This window comes from Heteronotia binoei, chromosome 14 (assembly GCF_032191835.1).
Source record: "Heteronotia binoei isolate CCM8104 ecotype False Entrance Well chromosome 14, APGP_CSIRO_Hbin_v1, whole genome shotgun sequence".
Taxonomy (NCBI): Eukaryota; Metazoa; Chordata; class Lepidosauria; order Squamata; family Gekkonidae; genus Heteronotia; species Heteronotia binoei.
The window spans coordinates 58552048-58575906 of NC_083236.1; the positions used below are offsets into that span (position 1 = coordinate 58552048).

The following is a 23859-nucleotide window of genomic DNA, read 5'->3' on the forward strand; positions in this document are numbered from 1 at the left end:
TTTACCTTGACTGGTCTTTTATTATTTTTTAAGAGATGCCACTATTCAACACACATTAGTCATGTCAGCCTGTACTGTTATCACTAAGGGAAACTACCCAGATCCTCTAAGATTTTATTTAAGCCAAGAATCGCAACACTACTAGAATACAGTTGTATGAACCCTGGTAACCATCCCCCCACCCTGCTGCAATTTGCTGTCCAGCTTGACTAATGAGTGATTGAAGGGCTGCCTCCTAAGCATAGGTCTAAATACATCTCAAGACCAGCATTTTAAGATGTGTGCAACCATCACAAGGAACCGTAGGAAGGAGGGGGAAAAAACGCGACGTTGCATCCTCTTGACAGTCTCTGAAAGTTTGGCCAAGTGTGCGTCTTTGCAGCAAGAAATATCAGATTCGGCTCGCTCCTTCCCTCCCGACGTGATGTTTGCAGGCAACTCTACTGTAGACCTGAAGATGGGAAGGGTAAAGCTACAGCAGAAGGCAGCCTCTAGTGACAATACTGAAAATCAGTTTCCAAAAGTCATGGTACATGCCAATCTCAGCCTTCTTGCCCTTTTATGGGCAGCAAGGAATCCAAACCGCCCCCCCCCAACTATTTACAAATTCCATATCCTAACATTATTTACAATAGAAACCAAATGCATTTAAAAGTTTTTAAATATAGTATTTTACTCTGCTATATTAGTTTACATAAACACAAGATTACCTCTGGAAACAAAGTTATCTCCTCTGCCTGATCTTTTAAGTTAAAAACCCACCTATGTCCTGGAAGGAAAATAATAATTAAAAGAAAGCTTAAGAGTAACCCACTTAAGAACCTCAGCATACAAGAACCTGAGGCATTAGCCACCCCAAGGTGGACTTTGCTACCAAAAGCCCAGCCAAGTTATGAGCTACTTCCCCACCCCCCAACTTGCAGGCTGTAGTTAAAACACGTTTTTTAAAAAAAACATGAAGAGTCCAAGCCAATCCACTTGAGCGGGTTTACTCGAGTCACCTCTAGCGTTTTTACTCTTTACTAATCCAAAGTCAAGAAGGAGAAAGAAAAAAAGTCCACCGCTTTGCCGTCTGGCTGTCTCTGTTACATTCCCTTTCCCTGCAGAAAGTGTTGAGTGCTTTTTCTTCCCCCGTCTGCCGGAGTTTTAAGTAGGCAGGGTCTTCTCCTCTTTGCTGAAAGGCTGGACCGAGCCAGGCTTGACCCACGAAAGGCCAGACACTTGTGTACTTTTGCCCAGTGGATCCTCTGATTTCTAGGAAGGGGAAAGAAGAGAGTTAATCAGCCATTTAGGGATGTCCCACTTTGATGGAAGATGGCCTCCTAAAGCCGCTTGCAATTACGATTTTCAATCGAAACTGGTTCAGATAAATTGGGTGTGTATGGTGTGTGTGTGATGCCGTCGAGGCACAGCCAACTTACAGAAACCCCATAGGATTTTCAAGGCAAAGGACCTTGCCGTTGCCTGCCTCTGCATAATAACCCTGGATTTCTTCAGTGGTCTCCCAACCAATCGCTAACCAGGGCTGATCCCTTGCTTAGTTTTTGAGATCTGATGAGAGCAGGCTAGCCTGGCCATCCAGATGGGAGGCAAGACGTTGTGCGGGATTAACACAGGATCTGGTATATACTACATTAATCCTGCAAAAGCTCTCCCAGCTAATAAGCGATCCTGCGCACCACAGATCCAAACACCTGGTGGACGGACAGCTGTTCAGTTCCTTACCACTCAGTTGCGACTCCTTCAGGGGCCGTGTCCCAACTGTCAGCAGTAGAGAAACAGACGAGACAGCAAAACAGACACCCCTCCACAGACACACACGCACAACTTTGATAGAAATGTCTCCCCTGTATCAGCCATCCCACCTGGTTAGCACTACGTGTCTAAATCTGGCGTCTTGAGTTCTCTGCCCACCTCCTGACTTCCATCAGGACGGTGGAGGAGGGACGGTGGCTCACGGGAGGGACGGTGACTCAGTGGTAGAGCATCTGCTTCGGAAGCAGAAGGTCCCAGGTTCAATCCCTGGCATCTCCAAAAAAGGGTCCAGGCAAATAGGTGTGAAAAACCTCCGCTTGAGACCCTCGAGAGCTGCTACCAGTTTGAGAAGACAATACTGACTTTGATGGACCAAGAGAGGTCTGATTCAGTATAAGGCAGCTTCATCTGTTCATATATATGTTCATCTTGTGTGCCCAAAAAATGCAGACAATTGTTTCGAGCTGGCAATTAAACACAGCAACAGAAAAGCGACTTGTAAAGTGTTATTTCATTCTAACAGTTACAAATTTGTTTTTGTAGTTTGAATAGGCACAAAGACTACTGACAATTAAAGTAGGGTTACCGGATGTCTCCTTTTTTAGACACCATCTTTTTTGTTTGTTTCTGCCCTCTTTTGGTCTCTTAAAAAAAAAAAGAAGAAGAACTGATGAAGTATCCTCTTTTTGGGCTGCGAAGCTGAGCATGTTTTGCCCTTTGGTCCCCCAGGGAAAAGCAAGCTTAAACAGTCGAGGTATTTAAAATGAAATTTGTCATAGTGTTCAGTTGTTCGAAGTAGTCAGTTGAGAAATATGCCCGCTTTTTATGCTTTTTAAAATATGGTAAGCTTAATCAAAGGATTCTGTGCTTTTTCTGTGTGATCCAGTGAAGCTACTTTTAAAGTACATGAACAAATCTTGTTTTTCGGTTCGTCCGAGGCCCAACCCCCTGAAACAGAACGTCTTCACAGTGTGAGGCCAGGCAAACTCCACAAACGAGCAAGTCCATTCCTTTCAGGGCCTTTGTCAAAACATGCACCTTTCTGTTCTCTGGGACACTTAGATCAAGTGATATTGAGGCAGAGTCCTCCCGAGACCTTAGAACTGTAGGAGAGTTACAACCGTATTAGGCAACAGATCGCCTGAAGATGTAACGCCACACAACAAAATAAATCTGGAAGGAGCTCAGACAGGCTGCCTGTGAACAGGAGAATTGGTTTTATACCCCGCCCATCACTACCCTGCAGCCTCCTTTGGTAGGGAGGGCGAGATAATAAATAAATAAAGTCTAATAAATAATAAAGAAGATGATGATTTTGGATTGATATCCTGCCCTATACTCTGAATCTCAGAGCAGCTCACAATCTCCTCCACCTTCCCCCACCCCACAACAAACACCCTGTGAGGTAGGTGGGCCTGAGAGTGCTTTTATAGCAGCTGCCCTTTCAAGGACAGCTTCTATGAAAGCTATCGCTGACCCAAGGCCATTCCAGAAGGTGCAAGCGGAGGAGTGGGGAATCCAACCCGGTTCTCCCAGATAAGAGAGCTCTGGCTGACCCAAGGCCATTCCAGCAGCTACAAGTGGAGGAGTGGGGAATCCAACCTGGTTCTCCCAGATAAGAGAGCTCTGGCTGACCCAAGGCCATTCCAGCAGCTGCAAGTGGAGGAGTGGGGGATCCAACCCAGTTCTCCCAGATAAGAGAGCTCTGGTTGACCCAAGGCCATTCCAGCAGCTGCAAGTGGAGGAGTGGGGGATCCAACCCGGTTCTCCCAGATAAGAGAGCTCTGGCTGACCCAAGGCCATTCCAGCAGGTGCAAGTGGAGGAATGGGGAATCCAACCCGGTTCTCCCAGATACGAGTCCGCGCACTTAACCACTACACCAAACTGGCTCTCTGAAGTCTAATAAATAAAGTCTAATAAATGAATACCCGAGGATCGTCTGAATTCTTACCTGACAGCGGTCTGCTCATAATATGTTCATCCACCAGTCTGAATGAGTGAATGGGAAGGCCCCAGCCTTTGAGGATGGAGGCAGCACAGATGAGGATTTGGGGGAGAGAGAACACCCTCCCAGTCCTGGTGGGAATCCCAGAACTCTAAAGATATGCATGTAACCCTATGCAATGATAAACAAGAATGCATTAATCCTCTCCATACTGGTGGATGAGCCTATTAAAGAAGAGGCACAGAGTTTAAAGCTGCAGTACTGCAGTCCTAAACTCTGCTCATGACCTGAGTTCAATCCCTGGAGGAAGCTGGGTTTTCAGGTAACTGGCTCGAGGTCGACTCAGCCTTCCAAGGTCGGTCAAATGAGTACCCAGCTTGCTGGGGGGAAAGTATAGGGGACTGGGGGGGAAGGCAATGGCAAACCACCTCATTGAAAAAGTCTGCTGTGAAAACGTTGTGAAAGCAACGTCACCCCAGAGTCGGAAACGACTGGTGCTTGCGCAGGGGACTATTGAACGGAAGAGAGAAGAGCTAGAAGCGAGGGGGGGGGGAATCTTGCTTAATATAAGAGCCACATAAAATAAACGTTGGGTGTTCAAGAGCCGCAAGACATGGACGTCGGATGTTTGAGAAAAGGGAGGAAGGAAAAAAGATGGGGGGGAGAGAGGTGGACAGAAAGCAACTTTAATTGTATTCTCCAAGCTGCCAGCTGGCTTGGCGAAGTGATTTGAAGTGAGAAACGCCTTCTCCAAGCCAACCACAGAGGTGATGGGGGCTTTGAGAGCCACGCAGTATGTGTGAAAGAGCCGCACGTGGCTTCTGAGCTAGAGTTTTAACCCTTTCCTTCAGCACTGATCCAGAAATGAATTGATTAGAAGCCAAGTTAACATGGGCAAAGGAAGGCGGACCAAATCCCTTCTTTTACAAACCATGGCCTGTGAGAGTTTACAAGATTGCAGATAAACTCTGTAAGTGCAGCTACTCTTTACGGTCTACAAAAATTTTAGCAGTAAATAAAGAGGGACTCGTAACATTCAGGATCCTGGTTGGTCCTCATTTTTGAAAATCTTTGGCAGCTTCCACCCCTGGCCAGTATTTTACATCTCATGTTAAGAAGTTCTCCTGTATACGCTACATAAACCTTGTTGCAGGTTGCTGGGAGTCTTGCTGTGCATTAACATTGCAGTTTCTCAAACAAAGACGCTATTTCACTCTTGTTTTTTATGGCTCATGTTCCAACAGTGATCAAGCCAGGGACCTATTCCATACCTTCTGGCTCAGCATCTTCTCTCTAGCTTCGTCGTGTATAGCTGGATTCCACGGTGAAAAACTGCGAAGGTGCAAGCAGAACAGAAGCCTGTTATATTTCACCACTGCAGCAAGGTAGCGACGCACGAGGCATCGGTTACTGATCATGAAAAGTAACTGTCGCACAAGAGGATTCCGATGCCCTTTTTTGAACAGAACTAGGAATGAATACGAAACATATATGCTTGAGTTAAGTAGCTCCTTTACAGACCCAAAAAAGATTTTTCATGCTATGAGCGTTCAAGAGTCAAAGTTCCCTTTATCGAATATCCCTTTCGCTCTCGAAAACCTGCGCCCTCAAAATCTTGTTCGTCTCTAAGGTGCTACTGGATTCGAATCTAGCTCTTCTATACAGCTACTGTCTGAAACCTGATACATCTTTGGGAATTATCTGAACCTTCTGAATGGCTTTTTGGCACCCCCTCCCCCCCAAAAAATGGAATGGCTAGCAGTTAAGATAACACAGGACAAGAGCAAGCTTGGGTTTAAAACGCTTTAAATTGCATTTGGAAACTCAGCTACCTTCAACACTTCAATCCTGTGAGCAAAATTAAGTAGAAACTAAGGCAACCCAAGGAGCCCCGTGGTGCAGAGTGGTAAAGCTGCAGCACTGCAGTCCATAAGAACATAAGAGAAGCCATGTTAGATCAGGCCAATGGCCCATCCAGTCCAACATTCTGTGTCACACAGCGGCCAAATATATATACACACACACACACTGTGGCTAATAGCCACTGATGGACCTCTGCTCCATATTTTTATCTAACCCCCTCTTGAAGGTGGCCATGCTTGTGGCCGCCACCACCTCCTGTGGCAGTGAATTCCACATGTTAATCACCCTTTGGGTGAAGAAGTACTTCCTTTTATCCGTTTTAACCTGTCTGCTCAGCAATTTCATCGAATGCCCACGAGTCCAAGCTCTCTGCTCACAACCCAAGTTCAATCCCGGCGGAAGCTGGTTCAGGTAACCGGCTCAAGGTTGAATCAGCCTTCCGTCTTTCCGAGGTTGGTAAAAGGAGTACCCAGCTTAATGTGGGGAAAGTGAAGATGACTGGGGAAGGCAATGGCAAACCACCCTGTAAAAAGTCTGCCATGAAAACGTCGTGATGTGATGTCACCCCAGAGTCGGAAACGACTGGTGCTTGCACAGGAAACTGCCTTTACCTTTTTAAGACAACCCATGCCCAGCATCCATGGCAGAATTTTGACTACTCTTGAGGTTGTCGTGATATGGCAGCAAGGCTGGAAGTCTGGAACACCCTCCGCGCCCGTGTAGCAGCACGTGGCTTGTTAAAATGGCGCGAAAGCTCCTTACCTAATTGCATAGGGATCCTCTATTTTCGGCGGATCAAATAAGTGAGTGCTGCACAACTTGACAGTGTCCACCACCTTGCTTTTGAAAAGCTGGATGTCCTTTTCGTATCTAGGACGGCAACAGAGCAAAACAAAAGCACACCTTTTAGGACTCTTTCCCATTGGAGGAGAATATTCTGTAGCTGCAAAAAGACCCATTGAGATGTTGCAGTTTTCTGGACACCCCACCCCCCCCGCCCCAACTGTGAATATATAAAAATGATGGTATGCTACAAGAGTTTAGGCAGAACAACCCCCCCTCCAACACACGTCTAAAGGGCTCACTGGCAGAACCTCTGCTTGACGCACAGAAGGTCCCAGGTTCAACACCCCCTCCCTCCAGCATCTCCATAAGGACCAGGAAATGGAAAGACTTCCAGGGCTTTTTTTTTTTAGCAGGAATTCCTTTGCATATTAGGCCACACCCCTGATGTAGCCAATCTTCCAGGAGCTTACAGGGCTCTTCTAACAGGGCCTACTGTCAGCTCCAGGAGGATTGGCTACATCAGGGGTGTGGCCTAATATGCAAAGGAGTTCCTGCTACAAAAGAAGCCCTGAAGACTTCTACCTGGGGAGCTGCTGCCAGTCCGAGTAGACAATACTGACATGTGATGAACCAAGGGTCTGATTCAGTATAAGGCAGATTCATGCGTCTTTTATGCCATAATGGAGGTGGGGAAGGGAGAGACCACGCTGCCATCTGTAGCTTCTCTGGTGTGCACAGCGAGAGAGATGTTGTGCTCTGGTTTATCAGATGTCTCCCCTGCCCACGCCCAGCACGGGCTCAGCAAAGGGCTATTAGATCTCCCTGCTCTCAACTGGACAACATCTGGAAGCACCAGGTACTGTTTTCAATAATGGTGTTACTTATAACCCTTGGGATTCTTGAAAAGCAACTGCAGGGACCTGTAGCCACAGGAGCCGACAAACTGCAATGGACTTACACCGATTCTGTAGGGTTCTTCAAGACAAAAGAAGAACAGGAGTGGTCTGCCTCCATGTAGTGACCCTGGACTTCCTTGGTGGTCTCCCAATCTTAGGTTTGCCAATCCCCAGTTAGGGGCAGGGGATCCCCTGGTTTGGAGGCCCTCCCTCCGCTTCAGGGTTATCAGAAAGCGAGGAGTCGGGGAGGGAGGGAAATGTCGGCTGGGCACTCCATGATACCCTACGGAGATTGATTTCCATAGGGTATAATGGAGAATTGATCAGTGGGTATCTGGGGCTCCAAAGGGGCTTTTTTTTTTAGCCAGAAGCACCAAAATTTCAGCATAGCGTCCGGTGCCTCTCCTCAAAACGCTTCCCAAGTTTCAAAAAGATTAGACCAGGGGATCCAATTCTATGTGCCCCTAAATGTGTCCCTATTCTCCGTTGTTCCTATGGAAAGGAAAGCATTTGAAAAGAGCACGGTCCCTTGCAATGTGATGGCCAGAACTCCTTTTGGAGTTTGATCGTGCTTCTCGCGCCCTTGCTCCTGGCTCCACCCCCAACCTAAGTCTTCAGATATTTCTTGAGTCGGACTTGGCCGCCCTAACTCCCGTCCAAATACTAAAGCAGGGCTCACCCCCTCCCCCCGGTTAGCTTCAATGATCATGTATGAAGCTGCCTTATACTGAATCAGACCCTCGGTCCATCAAAGTCAGTATTGTCTACTCAGACTGGCAGCAGCTCTTTCTCCAGAGTCTCAAGCTGAGGATGTCACGCCTATTTGCCTGGACCCTTCTGAGTTGGAGATGCCGGGGATTGAACCTGGGACCTTCTGCTTACCAAGCAGATGCTCTACCATTGAGCCACCGTCCCTCCCCTTGAACAGCTGAGGATGCCACGCCTATTTGCCTGGACCCTTCTGAGTTGGAGATGCCGGGGATTGAACCTGGGACCTTCTGCTTACCAAGCAGATGCTCAACCATTGAGCCACCGTCCCTCCCCTTGAACAGCTGAGGATGTCACGCCTATTTGCCTGGACCCTTCTGAGTTGGAGATGCCGGGGATTGAACCTGGGACCTTCTGCTTACCAAGCAGATGCTCTACCATTGAGCCACCATCCCTCCCCTTGAACAGCTGAGGATGTCACGCCTATTTGCCTGGACCCTTCTGAGTTGGAGATGCCAGGGATTGAACCTGGGACCTTCTGCTTACCAAGCAGATGCTCTACCATTGAGCCACCGTCCCTCCCCTTGAACAGCTGAGGATGTCACACCTATTTGCCTGGACCCTTCTGAGTTGGAGATGCCGGGGATTGAACCTGGGACCTTCTGCTTACCAAGCAGATGCTCTACCACTGAGCCACCATCCGGGGCTAGCCTGGGCCATGCAAGTGAACCTCACCAAACCCCAAGCCAGAAACTTACAGCACAGCAGCCTCAGGGTTTAGAGGGCTGGTCGTGTCAATCTTATAAAAAACTCTGCGGGCATACATCAGGATTTGCCACACGTGGTTATGGTTCCGCCTTGAGGGGGGGGGGGGGAAGCACAAGAAAACCATCGTTAGCAGGGCCATCCTGACAAAGCATCTGGCTTCCAGGTCGGAGCTTCCGGTACGTCCCACTGACCTCCACTTGGCAAAGGCTCTTTTCACATCCAGTTCACCTGAGACGGGATCAACTAGCGGGTGGAAGATGGGCAGGTCAAAGACCAAGCGCTGAAGAAGGTGGAAAGAGAGAAATTTTAGAATCAAGCTCGCACGGGGGCCACACAGCCAATAAATAATAGTGTCGCTTCTTGGTCCCCTGAGAGATGTCGGCATAGGCAACAAAAAACATTCATCTTTATGGTATATTTCATAGAATCATAGAGTTGGAAGGGACCTCCAGGGTCATCTAGTCCTACCCCCTGCACAATGCAGGAAACTCACAAGCACCTCCCCCTCAATTCACAGGATCTGCATTGCTGTCAGAGGGCCATCTAGCCTCTGTTGAAAAACCTCCAAGGAAGGAGAGCCCACCACCTCCCGAGGAAGCCTGTTCCACTGATATAACCGTTTGATTATATAACCATTTGATTTTCAACCCACCTCCCTTCTAAGGGGCTCAGGCAGCTGTATGTGGTTTGCTGTCTCTGTTCCGATTTTTAATCAGAACAACCCTCTGAGGTAGGCTAGGCTGAGAGAACACTGAAAAAATCCCCAAGTGAGCTTCAGTGGTTACCAGCCATGGGGATGGAACGGAACCTCCACATTCAGAAGCAGTAAACCAGGGCCAGTGGGCAACATCAGAGGAAGGCCTTGGCCTCTGCCCTGTTGCTGCCCCTCAAGAGAAGACGACTGCAGATTTATACCCCACCTTACTCTCTGAATCAGAGACTCAGAGCGGCTTACAATCTCCTATATCTTCTCCCCCAACAGAGAAGAGGTGGGTGGGGCTGAGGGGGCTCTCACAGCAGCTGCCCTTTCAAGAACAACTCCTGTGATAGCTATGGCTGACCCAAGGCCATTCCAGCTGCTGCAAGTGGAGGGGTGAGGAATCAAACCTGGTTCTCCCAGATAAGAGTCCGCACACTTAACCACTACACCAAACTGGCTCTCAGACCAACTGGTTGGCCACAGGATGCTGGACTAGTTCGACCCCTGGTCTGATCCGGCAGGGCTCTTCTGATGTTCTTATGAAGGCCTTCATCCAAATAATTTACAAGTATATTAAACTAAACAGGTCCTCCCAGGACAGAACCTTGAGGCGCTCCCTGTGGCCCAGCATCCCATGTCACACAGGGGCCAACAACAGGGCAAAGAGGCCAAGGCCTTCTCCTCATCATAAGAACATAAGAAGAGCCTTAATATCAGACCATCTATTCCAGCACCCTGTCTCACAGCCGCCAACCAGTTCCTCTAGATGGACAAAAACAGGGCATAGAGACCAAGGATGCAGAAGCTTAGCGCCTCCGAACGTGGAGGTTTCCCACAGTCGCCAAGGGCTACGCCCCCGATAGCCTTCTCCTCCAATAATATCTAATCTCCTTTTAATGTTGTTCAACCCCGTGGCCATCACTGTATCTAGGGGTGGAATTCTAGCAGGGGCTCCTTTGCATATTAGGCCACGCCTCCTCAATGTAGCCAATCCTCCAAGAGCTTACAAAAAAGAGCCTTGTAAGCTCTCGTAGGATTGGCTACATCAGGGGTGCGTGGCCTAATATGCAAAGGCGCTCCCGCTAGAATTCCACCCCTGACTGCGTCCATCGCTGCACGCCATTGCCTGCCTCCGTGTAGCGATGCTGGACTTGCTCGGCGGTCTCCCATCCAAGTACTGCCCAGGGCTGACCGAGATCTGATGATCTTGGGCTATTCAGGGTTGCCCCCTTGGCCCACCCTCCACTTACCGGGCAGTCACCATCTGGATAGTTGTCAGGGATGTAGACTGTAAACTTAAAGACACCGTCCTGATACAGGCCGTGCCGTATGAATATGACTCCAAACCACACTGGGGGCGGAGGAGAGAGAAAGGAAATTAGGAGCTGGGGCAACTGAAAAGAAAGCGATTGACAGCAGGGAAGGATTGCCTCCCTCCCCCCCCCCCCCCCACAGAAGTTACACTACAACTTACTTAACGCTGACTGGTAAGAAGGCTGTATGTAGACCCCTGGTAGCTTCTGCTTCACAACCAGAGTGCTACGCAAAAACAAAAACAGGTTCGTTAGGACGCCTTCGTCGGAACTGCACAGAGAGCTTTCCAGCCTTCTCAAAGGCCGCATTTATAGCAGCTTTCCATCTAATTAGCAACTAAGGATGTCTCTCTCTTCACACCAGGAGACTCGTATCCTCGCTCTGACCCGTGCCAGCTGAAAAACTTTCAAAGTAAGCCCCCCCCCCACCAGTGCTTTTATTTCAAGGGACTGCATTAAGGTTGCCAAACCCTAAGTGGGGGCAGGGGGTCCCCCGGTTTGGAGGCCCTCCCCCCACTTCAGGGTCGTCAGAAAGCGGGGGGAGGGGAGGGAAATGTCTTCTGGGAACTCTATTATTCGCTATGGAGATTTATTCCCATAGAAAATCATGGAAAATTGATCTGCGGGTATCTGGGACTCTGGGGGGGCTTTTGGGGGGTAGAGGCACCAAATTTTCAGTATAGCATCTAGTGCCTCTCCCCAAAATACCCCCCAAGTTTCAAAAAGATTGGACCAGGGGGTCCAATTCTATGAGCCCCAAAAGAAGGTGCCCCTATCCTTCATTATTTCCTATGGAAGGAAGGCATCGAAAAGGTGTGCCGTCCCTTTAAATGTGATGGCCAGAACTCCCTTTGGAGTTCAATTGTGCTTGTCACAGCCTTGATCTTGGCCCCACCCCCAAAGTCCCCAGATATTTCTTGAATTGGACTTGGCAACCCTAGACTGCATATGGCTTGTGTGCATTAACACACATGTATTAACCAGGAATAGACAGAGAGCGTCTTCGCTCTGTAACATTCCTGCGTATTTTTATCTAGACACTGCCGGCAGAATTGCAAACTTCTCTTTGCAAGTGGAGCTGGCCTTAGGCTGTCTGGCACCCCAGGCAAGGCTAACTTCTGGTGCCAATTCGGTGCCCCCAGAGAACCAGCGCCCTAGGCAATTGCCTAGTTTGCCCGGCGGCAGGGCAGGCTCTGTCTGCAGGCCATGAAGCACCGGCCTAGGCGTTGCAACGTCTAAGAAAGCCAAGACAAGGTCAGTCGAATGTCAGCAGCTGCCTTGCTTGCAACGGTAATGAAAAGGCACTCTGATAACAAACAGCTCCCTTTTGGATTCGAGGGAACAGAAAATATCAAGCAGGCAGGTGGAAGAAGCCAGCTGCGAGGTGAAGAGGACACAGCGATGGAAAGAACATCAACAATGAGAGAAAACGATCTGGGTATTGGGGAGAAAACTACAGCAGTGCATTCCCAACACTCTTATGAGCAGGGGCGGCCAAGCTACGGCTCAGGAGCCACATGTGGCTCTTTCACACACATCATGTGGCTTTCGAAGCCCCCATCACCTCATTGGTCGGCTTGGAGAAGGCATTTTTCTCTTTAAATCACTTCTCTGTACCCAGCCAGCTGGCAGCTTGGAGAATGCAATTAACGTTGCTTTCTTTCCATCTCCCCCTCCCCTCTCAAACATCTAGCATTCATGTCTTATGGCTCTCAAACATCTAACATTTATTCTGCATGGCTCTTACGTTAAGCAACTTTGGCCACCCCTGCTTGTGAGAAAAAGAGAAGGACTATGGCTCAGCAGCAGAGAGCATCCTGCAAGACTCTGTTCATGGTGAAGAGGACCATGGATATTTAGGAAAGACCTTTTCTGCACCAAGATAGGTAGCCGCAGGGGTGGAATTCTAGCAAGAGTTCCTTTGCATATTAGGCCACACACCCTTGATGTAGCCAATCCTCCGAGAGCTTACAAAAAAGAGCCTTGTAAGCTCTTGGAGGATTGGCTACAACAGGGGGTGTGGCCTAATATGCAAAGGAGCTCCTGCTAGAATTCCACCCCTGGGGAGCAGTATTAGTCCGTCTGTTGGAGCAGAAAAGGGCAAGAATCTAGGAGTGCCTGAAAGGCCATTAGCCACAGTGTGTGTGTACATATATATAATTTTTTTTTGCCACTGTGTGACACAGAGTGTTGGACTGGATGGGCCATTGGCCTGATCCAACATGGCTTCTCTTATGTTCTTATGTTAAGACTATTAACAAAATTAGTGGTAGGGTAGCAGCTTTCAAATCACCGCTCACTTCCTCAGATACCTGAAGCACGCAACGACTCATGAAAACTCATCCCCTGCCACAAATTATGTTAGTCTTTCACAGGTGCTCCTGGACCTTTGCTCTTTTCTGGACCCTTGGCTCTACTTAGTACAAAGCAGCCTCTGTATGTGACCTCATTTCCTGTCTGGGTCAAAAGGGGGGGGGTCTGCACAGAGCAGCTATTTTGGCAAGCCAAGCTTTCGATCTGAAGAGGAGCCGGCCTTCAGCCATTTGGAAGAAGCTGTGAAGCAAGAACTGAGGCAGGGAAACAAAGTGAGTGCTTTGTTCATTCACACTCTCGCTTGCCTCGCTGATAACGTATCGTCTTCCAGCTTTTATTTTTTTGGCCTTGGAGCACACATTATGCAACACAGCTCCAATTGCGGCCCTGAGAAGGGACGTCAAGGCTTTGTTTCGGCTAAAGCGCACCCGAGAACAAGCAACAGAGTTTTGCTTCCCTCTTGATTCTGATTCTTAACACCGTGGCTTTCGTGAACGGAATTCTATCCAACCGTTCTGTTCCGGCAGCAGAGCGCCAGCGGCCAGAGAGGTTCTGTCATGATCCTGGCCCAGCGAGGCCCGCAGGCCTAGAGAAGCCTGCCTAGGAGTTACAAAAGAGCCTACATTTCCCAGGATCCTTTCTGTCCCTCTGACTGGGTGGCCAGGTTTTGGAGGGAAACTGGCCCAGAGAGGGGTGGGGCCTGGGAGGAGAACATAAAAAGGCCAAGGCCAGGCAGGGGGTGTTCTTTTCCTAGGAGGCAGAGCTGAGGAAGAGCTGCTGCAAGGAAGAGATCCTTGCCCTTAAAGAAAGGGTGAGTAAGCCCAGGTCTGACTGAGACAGTTTAGGGACAGTAAGTCCAGACGCGTTAGAGCACTGGTTTCTTTTCCCTTCACCCCCTTCTACTGTTTAATGCACCTTGTTTGTTATATTGCACCGACCTTTTAAATAAACCTTTTTTTTTTCTGTTGTTCACTCTGCCTGGTCCTCACGCCTATTATTTGGCCTAAGCTAAAGAAGGACTTGAGAGGGAACTCTGGGCCTTCTCAAGGGGAACCCTTAACCCAGAGTGGTAGGAGCAATTGGTAATACCCCCTTGAGTCGTGACAGGCTCAAGGACACTTTCATAAAGAAGCTTTCGATTGGCTGACGTGGAAAAGCCTGTTTTTGACAGAACAGAGCCCAGTCAATGGGACGGCCATGAGTACCCTCACCAACTGTGCCACTAGCGGACTGAGCATTGGTGAAAAATTTGCTCTCTGCGTGGGTTGAGCCCCGCCTCTTCATTTGCATAGCCCCGCCCCTTATCCTAAGTTTGACCTTTACAGAGAGACAGGACTCAAGAACTGTGGCTGGGGAGCTGCATGTGGCTCTTTCACACATATTGTGTGACTCTCGAAGTCCCCACCACCTCGTTGGTTGGCTTGGAGAAGGCATTTCTCTCTTTACATCGCTTCTGCAAGAGAAGGCAGCTGGTGGCTTGGAGAATGCATTTAAAGTTAAAGTTGTTTTCTGTCCACCTTTCCTTCTGTCTGCTTGCCTGCCTTCCTGTCTTGCAGCTCTCAACTATCGATGCGGCTCTTACACTGAAGCAAGTTCAACCACCCCGTTCTAGACCCACAGAGATCAACCCCGAGAAAACTGCCCCAGCTCGAGTAGTACAAAGGCCGCTAGCAGACCCCAATGATAGTCAGAACACAGCACATTTTCCTTCAAGAAATGCTATAGATCAGGGGTGTCAAACATGCAGTCCAGGGGCTGAATCAGGCTCCCGGAGGGCTCCTATCAGGCCCCAGAACAACTGGCTGTCATCTGCTTCCTTCTACCTCTCTCTTGCTTCCTTCTGCATCTCAGCTTGCTTTGCCAGGCTTGCTCAGTTGCACAGGAGCTACGGAGCAAAACCTTTATTTTCTCCATTGGTTGAGACTCCTCCCCCTCCTGGTCCCCTGGGGAGGGAAAGAAAGAGCCAGAGCTTCTTTTGCTCAGTTCCCTGGATCCCATGGGAGAAATACAAAAGCACCTTTAAGACCAATGAGCGCTAATGTTTTAAACGTGTTTTAAGGGTTTTTTTAAAAAAAAATCTTTAGTCGTGTTTCTCTGTGTCCTTTAAAACTTTGGTCTCTGCTACCTAATCTTAAATAGATATACACACGGCCCAGCCTGACACAACTCAGCCAGGTCTCCTTTGTGTCAGATCCGGCCCTCATAACAAATGAGCTCGACACCCCTGCTATAGATTGTATACGAAACAACGCAGACGAGGCAGCACACTGTGGTGGTTTTTTGTACCCCCCCCACCCCACACCTACAATTCTGCCAGGAGCGAGTACTCCAAGTAGAAAGGCCCGTAAGAGGCGTGCGTTCCGTTTGTCGACTGAGCAGAAAGGGCCGGAGAGGCGGGTTTGGTCATGGGGACAGCGTTCTTGGGGATAGCCGGCAGCTGTTTCTTGGGAGCGTTGCGAGGAGGGCTGTTCTTCGGCTCCCCGGCCAGGGCCTTCTCTTCGGTGTCGGGCCTCTGTAGGGAAACACAGAATGGGAAAGAGACAGTTTTTGCTTTAATTTAATTTGCGATTTATACTCCGCCCTGTCCTGCAAAGCGGGCTCAGGGTGGCTTACAACATTAAAACATTGCAGTAACAATAAATAAAACATATCCAATTAAACACAACGAATGTAAGATATCTCATAAACATCAACATTATCTCATAAACAGGCTAGATTACTGTCAACTCTCTCTACTTGGGGGTGCCCTTGAGCCTCCAGCTGGTGCAGAATGCTGCTGCATGTTGTTGATATCGTTGCCTATATGGGCACTGGCTAACTATTGAATACCGGATCCAGTTCAAGGTGTTGGTACTTACCTTTAAAGCCCTAAACAGCCGGGGGCCAGCACACCTTCAGGACCACCTCTCCCTGTATGAGCCCCGTAGATCTTTAGGATCAGCAACCCAACAACTTGTGGTAATACCCAGCCCCAGAGACATCCATCTGGCCTCAACAAAGGCCAGGGCCTTTTCAGCCCTGGCCCCTGCCTGGTGGAATGAGCTCCCCCTGGAGATCTGGGCCCTGCGGGATGTGCTCCAATTCTGCAGGGCCTGTAAAAAAGAGCTCTTTCGCCAGGCTTTCAGCTGAGGTAGTGGACGTCACATGTTACCGGCCTCCCCCCTTTATTCCATCCCAGTGCTATAAGATCTGCTGGACCTGGACAATAGGCCATGTCTGTGAGGCAGAGCCTGCCGTTTTAGTCTCCATTGTCACTCTGTAGTTTTAGTTTAGATGGTGCCTTCGCACCATCCTCAACATCCACTGGAGTGACTTTGTGACCAACACTGAAGTCCTCAAGTGGGCGGAGGTTACAAGCATCGAAGCACTGCTGTTGAAGATGGAAAACCACCGCCTTCCCAAGATTGCTCTGTATGGCGAACTTTCCACCGGCCATCGAAATAGAGGGGCACCAAAGAAGAGGTACAAGGACTCCTTGAAGAAATCCCTTGGCGCCTGTCGCATCAACCATCACCAGTGGTCTGACCTAGCCTCAGATCGCAAAGCATGGAGGCACACCATCCACCAGGCTGTCTCTTCCTTTGAGAACGCACGCATAGCTGGTCTTGAGGACAAAAGGAGATTGAGGAAGAATCGCACTGCTACAGCACCAACCCCAAATCAGACTTTTCCCTGCAGCCACTGTGGCCGGATCTGCCTGTCCCGCATTGGTCTTGTCAGCCACCAGCGAGCCTGCAGCAGACGTGGACTACTGCACCCTTCTTAAATCTTCGTTCGCGAAGTCAAGCCGAGAGAGAGATTTTAAATTGGTCTTTTATTGTTTTTACTGTTGATAGTTTTTATGATGTAACCCGCCCTGAGCCTGTCCTATGGGAAGGGTGGGCTAAAAATCGAATAAATACATACATAAATACATGCGGATTAAAATAAGACGACCATAACTCCAACAACAGTACAGCCTGAGGCCATAGTTCAGCAGCTGGTGCAACTTCAGCTAATTAACACCACTTAGCACAGCTTCAGGTCATTGACACCACTTAAGGTTGTGACTCAGACCCTTTACCCAACTCAAGCACATGGACAGTAAAGTGCTGGGGGAAGGTTTCAGAGGACGCCCAGTAGATTAAAAAGCCTGGCGACCCGCGAGGAAGACGCCAGTAGCGGCCCGCGAGGAAGACGCCAGTTAAAGATACTAGAAAAATTCTGTGCAGCAGCGCACCTAGAAATAGCTTCCAAATGGAAATCTTTGAAACTTTTATCTGACACATCAAGGTGCGGGAACTGTGTATGCTTGACAAAATTACAGACTCGATCAAACAGCAGGATTCTGAGCTATATGAATCCACCTTTTCTGAGTGTTTGGCTCCCGTACCTAGAATACCTTGCTTCTAATAAGCAATACTCTTCGCAGTTAGAAGCGATAAAGGCCATCTATTAAGGTATTCTAGCAACATTAAGAAAGTCACACCTAACGCTACCAGTCAATTGATTATTTAATGTGAATGATTTTCTTTACTTTTAGACATTATTTAAACTTTATTTGCAATCCAGCGTATTGAGACTTTTTGTAAGTCCGATACTCATATGATAGTTTCTTCAATGTAACTTTATTATTCTTAATAAAGACCGTTACATTTGAAAGGGAAAAAAAGGAAAAGACTCCTTTTTCTATGAAGCTGTGTATCTATGCTTGAAGCTACCGCCACTTCTTGCAGCAGGGAATTCCAAGTGTTAATTACTCTTTAGGGGAAGAAGTCCTTCCTGTTATCTGTTCTAAGCTTACCGCTCATTAAGTCTTGAAACACTTTATGAGCACCAACAGAGCTTTCTCTCATGTGTTCGGATTGCCCTTTCGACTGGATAGCAGAATACCAGTTTTGGATCCAAGTCGTCCACACTAACAAGCGTTATTCAACTCTCTCGGTTTGCATGGCTTAAAGTCGGGGGCACAGGAATCGACTCACCCGATACATTTTGCTTCGTCAAAAGCGTCCTGCCTTGGCTAACTGTTCATACTCTTACCTTGCGTGCAGAACTCGTGGACATGTTCCAGAAGGTATTCATAACGTGTCTTCTAAGGAGACGACGGTAAAAAAATATCTACGCCTCCCAATCAAACGGCTTTCCGGAGCGGCTTCTTGTTCTAGAGACACAAGGTGGGGTCGATCGATATGGTGCCCTTTCGTCATGTGGTGGTTTCACCCTGGACAAAAGGAGAAGATACTGGATTTATATCCTGCCCTTCACTCTGTGACCCGATTCCCCACTAGCCTCATGTCGCTCTCACTCTCCTCTTCTCCGTGGGGCTTCCGTTGGATTTCACACTATCTGCCCCGGGGCTGCAACTCGCTTCACCTCTTTTGCACAGCAAACAAGATCTCTAAAAACCAGTTTCTGTTTGCTGTGCGAAAAAGGGGAAGCGGGTTGCAGCCCCGGGGCAGATAGTGTGAAATCCGATGGAAGCCCCGCAGAGAAGAGGAGCGTGAGAGAGGCGTAAGGCTAGTGGGAAATCAGTCTGAATCTCAGAGCGGCTTACAATCTCCTTTGCATGTCCTCTCTACAAACATGTGTTCCTAATCTCAAGTTTGGCAGGACGCTGAGAATACAGGGATGGGAGGAAACTGGCCGTTCCCCACATAGCTCCCGTGGTTGGCGGACTTAAACTCATCCATTTCCCGTCTCTATGGCCCCACCCTTGGCAGTAGAGGTTACATTTTATACAGGCAGCGGAAATAAAATACTTTCATCTTTTCAAAACCATTTCTGTCCTGGCACGTGAATTCTTTCCCCTCTATTTCTGACCACTTCAAGGTTACCCAGAACCACACAACAGGAAAAAAATCTGCGATTTAAAGGGACTGGTATATGACATACAAGGATTATTTTAGAAGATTGCAGATTTATACCCCACCCTTCTCTCTAAATGAGAGACTCAGAGCGGCTTACAATCTCCTATATGTTCTTCCCCTACAACAGACACCCTGTGAGGTGGGTGGGGCTGAGAGGTCTCTCATAGCAGCTGCCCTTTCAAGGACAACTCCTACGAGAGCTATGGCTGACCCAAGGCCATTCCAGCAGCTGCAAGTGTTCTCCCAGATACGAGTCCACGCACTTAACCACTACACCAAACTGGCTCTTTAAAATGTATGTTCTGGCCAAACCTTGCGTTTGAGTATTCCAAATATAAAAACCACTGCACAGCCTTAAGTTATTAAACGTTAACATGCAGATTCTTAGTGGGACTTTTATAAGGGACTTGTAAGGTTGTCTTAAATGACTAAAATGTTCTGGTCAATGACCGTAATAGTAATAAACTGAACTGAAAGTGAAGAAGAAGAAGATATTGGATTTCTATCCCGCCCTCCACTCCGAAGAGTCTCAGAGCGGCTCACAATCTCCTTTCCCTTCCTCCCCCACAACAGACACCCTGTGAGGTAGATGAAGATATTGGATTTATATCCCGCCCTCCACTCCGAAGAGTCTCAGAGCGGCTCACAATCTCCTTTCCCTTCCTCCCCCACAACAGACACCCTGTGAGGTGGGTGGGGCTGGAGAGGGCTCTCACAGCAGCTGCCCTTTCAAGGACAACCTCTGCCAGAGCTATGGCTGACCCAAGGCCATGCTAGCAGGTGCAAGTGGAGGAGTGGGGAATCAAACCCGGTTCTCCCAGATAAGAGTCTGCACACTTAACCACTACACCAAACTGGCTCTCCCACTGAACCACTGCACAGCAGGCAAGTGAGCCATAGATGTCACCTCTTCTTGCATCAATTGCATTAGGAAAGCAGGATTTCAAGTAACGGGGCACAGTGCACACACACCCCACAATTTCCACAGACAACCTCCACACAAACCTCCAGCACCTTTCATTCACAAGCATCCTTAGCTGATAAACCTATCAGCTTGATAGTCTTGATAGTCTGCTACTTACTAGTCTGTTTAGCAACACATGTGAGAGATGCTGGTAGTTGCTAAAATCACAGCTGGATGTCCTCAACACCCAGTTCAAGGCACATTTCTTTCTGTTTCACTGAGCAAACCAAAAGTTCAAGGCAGAGACGGATTCTCTCCTGGATGGCATTTAGCAACCTACGGTATAGGCAACTTTGGAACACCCTTCCCGAAGCCATCAGGGCCCTGCGGGATTTCTTGCAGCTCCGCAGGGCCTGCAAGACTGAACTGTTTCGGATGGCACATAACATCTAATGGGAGAGGGCTGCCAACACATCTGGATCCATGGCGCTTTTATTACTAACTGCCTAGGATCTGTGCGCGTGAGAAAGAAAATATTACATGATCTGCCTGAAGTAGCACCATCGTCGTTTATCTGATTGTTTTATTGTTTTAATATTGTTTCTGTTTACTGTTTGTTTTATGCTGTTAGCCGCCTTGATTCTGTACAGAATGGGTGGGATATAAATATAATGTAAAAAAAAAAAAAACCTCCCTATCCGAAGGCCAAACCCCATTTTGTAAGTCCATACAGGAGGCAACGTGACTTTTAACTCCCATTCACACCTTCTGTGCTAGAATTCCACCCCTGGAAGCAGCAGGAGCTCCTTTGCATATTAGGCCACACACCCCCTGATGTAGCCAATCCTCCAAGAGCTTACAAAAAAGAGCCTTGTAAGTTCTTGGAGGATTGGCTACATCGGGGTGTGTGGCCTAATACGCAAAGGAGATTCTGCTAGAATTCCACCCCTGGCTGCATCTGATATGTCCGCCATAAATTGGTGCTACTTTCAGATGATAGCTATGTTGTCTGCAGTACAACACCTAGATTCAAGTCCAGAAGCACCTTAGAGCAAGGGTGTCAAACATGCGGCCCGGGGACTGAATCAGGCCCCCAGAAGACTCCTATCAGGCCCCTGAGCTGTCATCTGTTTCCTTCTCCCTCTCTCTTGCTTCCTTCTGCATCTCAACTTGCTTTGCAAGGCTTGCTCAATTGCACAGGAGCTACAGAGTAAAACCTCTTATTTTCTGCATTGGTTGAGGCTCCACTGTCTCCTGGTCCCCTGGGGAGGAAGGGAAAGAGCCAGAGCCGCCCTGAGACACTTCGGTGAGAAGGGCGGGATATAAGTCCACTAAATAAATAAATAAGAGCTTCCTTTGCCCAGTTCCCTGGATCCCACGGGAGAAATACAAAGAAAGCACCTTTAAGACCAACAAGTGCTAATGTTTTAAGCATGTTTTAAGTTTTTTTTTAAAAAAAATGTTAGTCCTGTTTGTCTGTGTCCTTTAAAAAGTTTTGTTTCCGACTCACAGCATGACGTTTCCACAGCAGACTTTTTACGGGGTGGTTTGCCATTGCCTTCCCCAGTCATCTACACTTCCCCCCCAGCAAGCTGGGTACTCATTTTACTGACCTCGGAAGGATGGAAGGCTGAGTCAACCTCGAGCCGGCTACGTGAACCCAGCGTCCACCAGGATCGAACTCAGGTCGTGAGCAGAGAGCTCAGACTGCAGTACTGCAGCTTTACCACTCTGCGCCACAGGGCTCTGCTACCTAATCATAAATGACCTGGCCTGACAAGGTCTCATTTATGTCAGATCCGGCCCTCATAACAAATGAGTTTGACACCCCTGCCTTAGAGATTATCAAGATTTTTGCAGTAGTAGGGTATTGGGGAAGTGGTTGTATTTGTGTGTGTGTGCGTGTGCGTATGCATGTCTGTGAGTGCACCTGGAAGTCATGGAGACCTCTGGTGACTGAGCCCTACTAAGAGCATGGAGGATATTCAGAGATGTGGCTTGAATAAATCCTGCCCCGCCTCCCAACTGCTGGTATTCCAAGGAGGTCTCCCATCCAAGTCCTCGCCCAAGTCGACCCTGCTTAGCTTCTGACAGCTGATGAGATCAGAGTGCTGGTTTTGACTTGCAAATGTCATTGGTCTCTTAAGATACTACCTGCCTTAAGCCAGCTGTAACTGGATAGAGTTGGCTTTTATACCCTGCTTTCCTCTACCGTACAGAGTCTCAGAGTGGCTTACAATCTCCTTCCCCTTCCTCTTTCCACAACCGGAGAAGGGGGGGGAAGAGAGAAGGGGGACTGGAACGTCAAAAGCCCAGATGCGTCACAGGTCCTCCTGATCTTCCAGTGGCTGGTGCTGCTATTGCAGCCATGAAAACTCTTTTGCTTGAATGAGGGCACGTAACAGCAAGCGTTACCTTATCGTGGTCCTCTCTGCTATCTGAAAAGCTTAACGGGCACTACAGGAAGTCTTGGTGCATACCAGGTGTCCACAGGCACCACAATAGGGAACCGTATCCTAAACCTATTCCTGGTCCGCACACGTTATCAAAAGCAACATAAACACCTTCACCGGGACTTTTTTTGTAGCGGGAACTTCTTTGCCTATTAGGCCGCACCCCCCCCCGATGTAACGAATCCTCCTGGGGCTTACAGTAGGCCCTGTAAGAAGAGCCCTGGAAGCTCTCGGAGGATTGGCTACATCAGGGGCATGTCGCCTAATAGGCAAAGAAGTTCCTGCTACAAAAAAAGCCCTGAGTCCTTCACATATCTTGCCAAGAAAGAAACACAGCCTCTGTAAATGACTTTGCAGCACATGTGACCCTGCTGCCCCAACCTTTTTGGCACCAGGAACCGGTTTTGTGAAAGACAATTTTTCTAGGGACCGAGGGGGGGGGGGGCGTGGAGAGGCATGATTTTGGGATGATACAATTGTGCACTTTATTTCTATTAGTTTGGTGTGGCGGTTAAGTGCATGGACTCTTATCTGGGAGAATTGGGTTTGATTCCCCACTCCTCCACTTGCACCTGCTGGCATGGCCTTGGGTCAGCCATAGCTCTGGCAGAGGTTGTCCTTGAAAGGGCAGCTGCTGTGAGAGCCCTCTCCAGCCCCACCCACCTCACAAGGTGTCTGTTGTGGGGGAGGAAGGTAAAGGAGATTGTGAGCCGCTCTAAGACTCTTCAGAGTGGAGGGCGGGATATAAATCCAATATCTTCATCTACCTCACAGGGTGTCTGTTGTGGGGGGAAGAAGATAAAGGAGATTGTGAGCCGCTCTGAGACTCAGATTTGGAGCGGAGGGCAGGATATAAATCCAATGTCATATTATTACTACTACTACATTGTAATATATAAATGAAATAATGAAAACTCATGGCCTAGTTGCTGACAGACACTGGATGCAATACGTATGCCCTTGATTAGGACATAAAGCTGTAGAATAAGAGGCCTCAAGAATATCGGATCAAAGGAGGTACTTCTTCACCCAAAGGGTGATTAACATGTGGAATTCACTGCCACAGGAGGTGGTGGCAGCTATAAGCATAGCCAGCTTCAAGAGGGGATTGGATAAAAATATGGAGCAGAGGTCCCTCAGTGGCTATTAGCCACAGTGTGGCCACTGTGTGATAGAGAGTGTTGGACTGGATGGGCCATTGGCCTGATCCAACATGGCTTCTCTTATGTATGGGGCAGTGATGCTCTGTATTCTTGGTGCTTGGGGGGCACAGTGGGAGGGCTTCTAGTGTTCTGGCCCCATTGATGCCACTATGTGACACAGAGTGTTGGACTGGATGAGCCTTTGGCCTGATCCGACATGGCTTCTCTTATGTTCTTCTGTGACACAGAGTGTTGGACTGGATGGGCCATTGGCCTGATCCAACATGGCTTCTCTTATGTTCTTATCTTTAAGCCTTTGCCACTTCATTAAATTTCCTTGTGGTCCAGCATTGTTCTGTTGTTTTATTCTATTCTGTATTATGAACCTCTGAAGACGACCAGTCTAGGTCAAAACGCGTCAGGTCAAGATGAATGGGTTCCCATTGTGGATTTTTGATTGTAC

The 23859-nt window shown here is 48.4% G+C and overlaps 1 protein-coding gene and 1 non-coding gene across 4 annotated transcripts in view; one reads left to right on the forward strand and one right to left on the reverse strand.

Moving 5' to 3' along the window:
• The window catches only part of AKTIP (AKT interacting protein), a 29340-nt gene continuing 5481 nt past the window's right edge, over positions 1-23859 (reverse strand). For all 3 annotated transcript variants that reach the window (XM_060253949.1, XM_060253947.1, XM_060253948.1), the window contains 9 exons: positions 18071-18251; positions 15355-15560; positions 10897-10961; positions 10673-10773; positions 8914-9002; positions 8713-8811; positions 6327-6434; positions 4973-5033; positions 1-1254 (listed from right to left, as the gene is read on the reverse strand). In XM_060253949.1, the coding sequence (XP_060109932.1) occupies positions 1147-1254; positions 4973-5033; positions 6327-6434; positions 8713-8811; positions 8914-9002; positions 10673-10773; positions 10897-10961; positions 15355-15560; positions 18071-18112 (879 nt within the window). In that variant the 5' untranslated portion in view covers positions 18113-18251 and the 3' untranslated portion in view covers positions 1-1146. The remainder of the gene's footprint in view (positions 1255-4972; positions 5034-6326; positions 6435-8712; positions 8812-8913; positions 9003-10672; positions 10774-10896; positions 10962-15354; positions 15561-18070; positions 18252-23859) is intronic.
• On the forward strand, positions 1968-2034 carry TRNAP-CGG (transfer RNA proline (anticodon CGG)). Its single transcript has one exon. It is a non-coding gene; the product is annotated as a tRNA-Pro (tRNA).